The sequence below is a fragment of the Pteropus vampyrus genome, unplaced genomic scaffold (assembly GCF_000151845.1).
Source record: "Pteropus vampyrus isolate Shadow unplaced genomic scaffold, Pvam_2.0 Scaffold170, whole genome shotgun sequence".
In the NCBI taxonomy this organism is placed as follows: Eukaryota; Metazoa; Chordata; class Mammalia; order Chiroptera; family Pteropodidae; genus Pteropus; species Pteropus vampyrus.
In genome coordinates this window covers 624,809-632,618 of record NW_011888951.1, presented here as the reverse complement: position 1 = coordinate 632,618, position 7,810 = coordinate 624,809, and the positions used below count along the sequence as shown (strand labels likewise).

The following is a 7,810-nucleotide window of genomic DNA, read 5'->3' as shown; positions in this document are numbered from 1 at the left end:
CTATCATGAGTACGGATTAAAATCCCAAGTCCTATCCCTGAGTTACAAAAAGTTAAATGCTAAAATATCATTGCAAATTTATTAAAATTTTAATATTTCTTTGAACGACTACTTATAAAGGACATGATTCTTTCAGAGCCAGAGTGAAAATTTAGAGAAGGAAATCTGATATAGTAACTGAATTTAAGGAAGTACAAAACAAAACATATTCATTTCTCTTTGGTGCTTTCTTAGCACCTATGCTTATGTCTAACATGTTTCTTATTTCTATGCTTTCTTATTGTTCATTTGTGAAGACAGGAGCAGTACCTATTATTTTTGCATGCCCAAGGCCTAGTAAAATCCCTGGCACAGAGTAATCACTCAGTGAATGTTTGTTGAATGACCGGATGAATCCATGCATGTAGATAATCCAGAATACAGTAGTTCCTACTTCATCTGCAGTTTCACTTTCTGTGGTTTTAGTTACCCAGTAAATCTCTGTCGGCAAGTATTAAATGGAAAATTCCATAAACAAACAATTTTTAAATTTTCAATTACATGCTGTTCTGAGGAGGATGATGAAATCTCTCACGACCCACTGTGTCCTGCTTGAGTGTGAATCATCCCTTTGTCCAATGTATCGACGCTGTATATCTTACTTGTCCACAATCCATTTAATAGCCATCTGGATTAGGAGACTGGCATCTCAGTATCACAGTGTTAGGTTCAAGTAACCCTTATTTTATTTAATAATGGTTTCAATGCCATTCACATAATGTTTATTATAGTATATTCCTATAATTGTTCTATTTTATTAATTATTGTTGTTAATCTCTTACTATGCCCAATTTATAAATAAAACTTTATCATTGGTATACATGTATTAGTTTGATATACCTCAAATATTTTCCCACAGATAATCTATGTGCATGTGCACGTGTGTGCCTATATGTGTGTATGTGTGTGAGAGGAAGGAAGAGAGGAAGAAGGAGAGAGAGAGAAAGAGAGAGAGAAGGAGAGAGACCCGTGAAGTTTTTATACATTTAGAAAATATTTCTAGGTTATTTACTATCCATTTACTATACTACTGATGAAAATCAGTTCTTGAATCAGATTTTCTCCACATTTCTTTCTCTGATTTGCTTATTGGGAAAACTTTCAGAGATTCACATCATGTAGTTGTGAGCCTGTCAGGAGGACTATTACCGTAGCAGCATAGTTAAAAAGATTTCAAATAGATTGTTTAATGCCGTGCCATCACAATAAATAGCAGACAATAATATAAAGGAATGAGAAAGCTGATGATAATTCAAAAAAACTGAAGTAGTAGAATGTAAACTGGTTTCTATTACCATTCAACACATGTTATAAACCTTTCAATTTCTGTATAATTGTTGTTAAACTCGCTTGATTCAATTGTGTATTTTTCATGATTCAAATTTCATATTTAGGTCATGAAATATTTTAAAATAAAGTTCATACAAAATTGCATCTTTGCAAGTCATCCAAAAATAATATAGAGCTATCACCTCTACAATTTCCTCTGCTTCCCCAAAGCACAACTTTCCAATTCTGTAACTGGTTTTAGATAGACTAAGCATGTGACAAGAGTACAAAATATTATTTTAATATAGCTACATAAAAGGAAATACAATTTGCTCATGATTTTCACACATGCATATCATCTTACCATAAGAAACGTAATTGTTTATGACCAAACTTTTGAAGACTCAAATGGACATGATTTCTTAGTTCAAGTAAACTTGGCTTTTTTTTAATAGGTTAAGATGTAGTAACAGTTTAGAGACTAAATTGATTGTCTAAACCACATAGCAAAATCAGCTTGCCTATGAAATATCAGATTTGTAATGAATATTCTGAACCTTTTAATTTAGGAATTTAAACATATTATGGCAGAAACGTAAAGTAATTAAAAATAGTTAACATTTGAAATCTCAAAAGTCTTTGCTTAATGCTGAGAAATATTTGCCATACAATAAGATCAAGTGGTTTTTATGTCATGCTTGACTCTATTCTCAGGATTCTATGAGATACAAACCCAGTTAAAACTCATGACGTAAAGCTATGATGTAGAGCTCCCAACAGTAAAGGAGTGAGAACATGCAAATTCTTGTAGGAATTTATTTTTTTTAATTTATATGCAAAAAATGTTCATAACTCATGGGAAAAAGTAAGGAGCGATTCATAAAACCTTTGGCTAATTTCCATGAAAATACTCCATTTATTGAACAGGAAATAAAGTGTAGAATGTGCTTTTAACTAAACTTATATTTCATTTCTCCAGTTTATAAAAGCTATTCATTCTTTCTATTACCAACCCATATATTTCCTCAATTGGTACGTCTCAATGGACTTGACTCTTTAAATAAAGCTCAGTAATAAGTGTTCATGGCACCCTCTTTTATGAAGAGGAAAAAACAACCCCTTTGTAGTACTGATCAATTTCAGTGGGTGAGAATGGTAGAGTTCACTTCCTATGTCAAGAAACTTACCAGAGTGGGATGTTCTTGGTTTAACTGATGCTATGGCAACCTTTTTCAGGTGAAAGCAATGAAAATAAGTAACAAAAATTAAGTAACTTCTTTTTGTGTAGCTTAACAGAGTTTGGCGAAATAAATATATAATGAGGTTCTATTTTAATCCACAAGTTAAAAAATAAGTAACTTCTTTTTAAATTGTTTCATGAGTATGTCTTCTTGAGACGGTCAGCATTGTTTATGAGATGATGCTTTGTAACTAGTATGTTAGGCATAAAAAAATTCTTGAGACTCGAATTGCATTCTGAAAAATTAGCATTTAAATTACAAAAAAAAATTCTCTAATGATAAAAGTTTATAGAAAGTCAAATTGTGGTTATGTGAGAAAAAGCCATATTAAAAGTAATTACGTTTTATTAATGTAAGTTAGAATTCGTTTCAAAAAATGCCTCCAAATTTATTTTTTTTCACTGTTCCTCAAACACCTGAAATTCATTATAAAAGTCTTGAAATATACATTTAAAAAAATAAAGGGAGATACTTAAGGTGATTTATTTTTATTCCCCATGGGAAAGATTTTAAAGCCATATTTTTGAGAATATAGTTGAAGATAGCTTAGACCTCTTTTTTTTTTTTTCCTGGAAAAATTCATGGCAGATGCTGTGATAAGTTTTTCATTATGCATTATAATGTTTAGCATTTCTCTAATTTATATCTGTAGTCAAGTGTGCCTGAAATTCAACACAATTTATTTCATAAAATTGTGAGCTTTCGGGCGGATCAAATAATGAAAGAGTATAGGAGCAGGATCATAGCGGGGATACCAATCACATGCTCACTTTCCGAATTCTAGCAAGAGCCCCAAAGTGTCAAATTTGCATGGGGATCTTTTCTTAACATGTTTTGTTCTCCCTCCTCCCTTTTTCTCAGAAATAGGCGGAGCTTTCCAGGGCCCTGGGATGATGACACAAAAAGGAAAAACAAAGTGGGGGGAAAAATGCTGCCTCCAATCTTTTGGCAAGTGCAAGGTGTTCCCAGAGATGGTAAGAATCCCCCAAGTGGTATAAGAAGGCAGAAAGACACTAGATTTGGGCTATTCAGTTATGGTTAGCAGGGATAACTGCTTATGGCTGTATGTGGACGATGTCCTTCACGTGTTGCCCAGTCCTTTTCCTGAGAAATTTATTTCAAGTTCTGCATTGTAAGGGGCTGTACACTAAAAGAACACAATCATCTTTTTGATTGTTAAAAAAGTGGTTGTCACTGGGAAAATAAAATAACGCCCCCCCCCAAAAAAATCCCTCCTCCTCAATTTTGAGGATCATGATGGCTGCAGAAGGCTCCAGATTGATAAGCAGTGCTGAGGAGCACTGCGAAATGGAAGAGTTTGGGTCACTTGGGTTCCACGGAGAAGAGAGAAGTCAGAAATTAATAAAACCTCAGGGAAAACTAACTTCCTGTAACATTTCTATTTGTTTCCAAAGCTAGCAAGGCCTGGGGAAAGAAGCGTAAAATTTTAAAGTAAAACTATTATTTTATCTAGAATTTGGTTTATGAAGGACAATATTGTCTTCCTCCAGCTCATACAAATAAATTATTCTAAACAGTAATAAATAAATAAGTAAAGTAGTTTTGTACAAAGGCCAAGTCTGAATTCCCTCTGAACTTGGTAGTGCAAATAGTTTTCCTTCCTTCTTTTATTCATTCACAAAGTGTTTAAAGAATGCCTACAATATAGAAGGCTCAGTAGGACAAGAGGTTGTCAGAAAATGTTACTAATGATAGTACAAATGCAGTAGCTTAATTGTTTATTATGACAAAATAAATCATTCGATTCAAGAGGATTGCTTTTGTGACTCTCCAATGGCAAAGGGTAGAATCATGCTAAGTTTTCTAGGAATTGGTAGGGGTGCATGCTATTCGTGTATAGTAGTACACAAAAAGGAAGAGTTGAGAATCACAATGGTATGGGAATATAACAAAGAATAAAAAGTTTTCATGTTCTTAAGCTTTTGTAGTCATTCTATATCAATAACTGTCCTAGAAAATAATAATTACACAACAGAGATATAGCTATAGCTTAATAGAATGCCAGAGTGAAAGATGAATTCTAGCCAAGGGTGATTAGGGAATACTTGGTGAAGGTGGAAAAAGATGGGCATGATTACATGATATAAGACTTTAAAAGGTAAGATAACCCTTTAATTATTAAACGATACATTCTTAAAACATTTATTGAGAATCTAAGCGCTTGGAATATAAAGATTAACAGGATAAAATCCATGTCCTTGAATATTTCAGACAAGAGACACATGCACCGAAAAAGGGAGAAAAAACAATGCCATAGAACAAATATGATGGCACAATATAGTGCTAGAGCAGAAGTGATATTGGACCTTTCAAGAATAAACAGAAGTGATATAGAGCCTTACAGGAATATACAGAAAGAAGCTTTTAGTGTTGCCTGGAAGGGGATAGGTAAATTAAGATAAAGTTATGCCTGAACTGAGATTTCATTCATTTGTTACTCATTCATTCAACTAACATGTATTAAGTGCCTACTGTGTTCACGGTGCTTGCACTCAAGGGATTACTAGTCAAACGGTGGACCAGATATAACAATGGATTTAATTAAGTATAATGTACACAGAATTATTAAAGATAGAATAGTCAAATCTATCTGGGAGGTTGAGGAAAGGCTGCATGGAGGAGGTGGATTTTGAAACTTGTGGAGGGATTTGTTTGGCAGACTGCGATTGAGAGTACTAAGGCATAAAGAAGTTCTAGACAATGAGATCAATCGGAGAAAAGGTATAGCAGTCTAGTATAGCTTTATGTATACAGAGTAGGAAGACATTTTCTATGGTTAGAGCTTTGGGTAAGGAAGACAAGGCAAGAAATTAGGTTGCCAGGGGCCAGATTATAGAAGGCCTTGAATGCAGACTTAAAGACTTTGCATTTTACTCTGTAGACCAATACTTTCAAACCGAGTTCTACTAAGACCCTGAGTTCCAGGGAGGAAGCTCAGGAAGTTAAAGGGCATGCCATGAAGGCAGATTTTAAGGGTCCATGAATTCTAGACTATAGAGTTTTAAACATTAATCTTCAGACAAGTCTTTGAGCGTTTTAAAGAAAGGAAGTAATAAGTTAAAAACCGTTTTAGGAAGATTCATACATCCACAATACCATACCAGAAATCTGGAAGTATCAAATTGGATATGAATCATCCCTTTGTCTTGTCATGCTGTATATGCAACCCACCCATCACTTAGTAGCTGTTTAGGTTATCAGATCAGTTATCAACTATTTTGAAAGAGAGAGAGAGATCCCATTCACATAACTTTTATTGTAATATATTATAATTGTTCTGTTTTTATTATGTTATTGTTAATCACTTATCGTGCTCAGTTTATAAATTAAACTGTATCATAGGTATGTGTGTATAGGCACAAAGGTAGTATACATAGGGTTCAGTACTACCTGTGGTTTCAGACATCTACTATGGGTCTTGAAATATATCTCCCATGGATAAGGAGGGACTACTGTGTATTTGTTCATTGTCTGGCTCTTCCACTAAAATGTAACAAAGACTCTCTCCTTCACCTAATGCCTATCAGGCTCCTCTGAGCCAAACTGAGCTCATCTTTGGACATATCCTCAAGAGCCCAGTTATAGCAATAATCCTGCTAAGTCAGTTTAGCCAGGATAATGATCTTCGATATTCAGCAAAATTCATTATTCTTACCATTACCTTGGCCTGACTTCAGCAAATATCCTGTTAGGTCAGTTTAGCAAGGAATTAACCTCTTTTAGTAATTTTCGTCCCAGTGACCCTCCCACTCTACTCCTTTACTATTAATCATCACTTTATTTTGTCATATTCAGAGTTGAAACCAATTTCTCACTCCTACTACAAAACTCCATTGTGGTAGTTCCTATAATATTACAATAGTCCTGAATAAAGTCTGCCTTATCTTCTTTAACAAGTTCATGATTAATTTTTTCTTTAACAAATGCTAACATCATGAGTGGTAAACAACTCACACTAACTACCATGACAGTCTTAGTCATTACATTATCCCACTGCCTAGACTAGCGCCTAGCACTCGGTAGGCATTCAATACAGCTTTGTTCAGTGAATGAATATATTTAGAACAAGAAACAATATACTCAAAGAATCTGGAAAACTTTAATCAGTGGAATAACTAGTCGATACCAGTTTTAAGACTTTTTGATATTTTAAAATTCAAAAGTGAAAAGTTTACTAATTGATACTTCAAAAAAAGTATTAACACATTTAATTTCACAGAATCAGAACCTCATAGTTAAGAGTCAGTAGTTAAGTAGTTAAGTAGTTAAGTAGTAAAGGGCACCTAATGCAAGCCCACATTCTAATTTAAAAAAGAAATTGAATTCTCTGGCTATTTTTAAGGTCTTTATTCTTGGAGGGAGAATTATTTTATCATTTACAGAGCATTTGGAAATTTTTTAATTACCTAATTGATCTTCAGTTAGCAATAATTAATTACATCAAAGCTTTGTAGTTAATGTTAACAGGATTGAGCCAACAAGCCAAAGTATTAACACCCACTCGAGGTCATTAAAAGTGTATTATAAAAGACTTCAAATAACATGTACACTGTATAGTTTTGTCAAGGGTTTTTTTTAATTCCAAAGCACAATCCTGACAAAAATGATAATCATTTCAAGGTGACATTGGTATCTCCTTAGTCAAACCTCAGCAGTTTAAAAGTATTCAGTATAGATAGGCACTGAATCCTTTCCAGTGGGGAAATAATTGGTTTAACTGATCTAAAAGTGTGTTTGAGCTTTTTTCAGACAAGCTGTCAAGACACACATGAAAGCAAGATTCTAAGAATGCTGTCAGATCCATAATGTTTATACAGCAAAGCAAACAACCTTTGTTATTCCAATTAATGCATCTGCTCATGGAGGAAATCTGATCCAAAGTGTTTTATTTTTCCTCAGCTACACTGAAAATTACGATGTTGACTCATATTGAAGCAATTTAGAAATGTGCTCAACCACAAAATGGAACTAGATTATGTTAAGTTTAATATTTGTTACTAGGGAGGCTGATAAAAATGACATTTCAAAGTTATATATCACATTTTCCTTAAAAGGGTTTTAAGTATTGCCACACGTATTGCATCTACTTATCTTTTTCAAGGGGTTGGACCAGGTAATATTCTATCAACCTTGCAAACCAATAATAATAAATGTCAAGAGGTAAATGTGTGTAGGGAAAATGTACCAAGATAAGACAGTTTGTTGAGATACCCTGGACTACAGCCTGCAGTACTTTATCG

The 7,810-nt window shown here is 33.7% G+C and overlaps 1 protein-coding gene across 1 annotated transcript in view; it reads left to right on the top strand.

The window, feature by feature from the left end:
• Positions 1-3,474: 3,474 nt before the first annotated feature.
• Positions 3,475-7,810, top strand: part of PRKAA2 (protein kinase AMP-activated catalytic subunit alpha 2) — a 71,351-nt gene continuing 67,015 nt past the window's right edge. Inside the window, exon 1 of the mRNA XM_023536804.1 lies at positions 3,475-3,523. Within this exon, the coding sequence (XP_023392572.1) occupies positions 3,478-3,523 (46 nt within the window). The 5' untranslated portion in view covers positions 3,475-3,477. The remainder of the gene's footprint in view (positions 3,524-7,810) is intronic.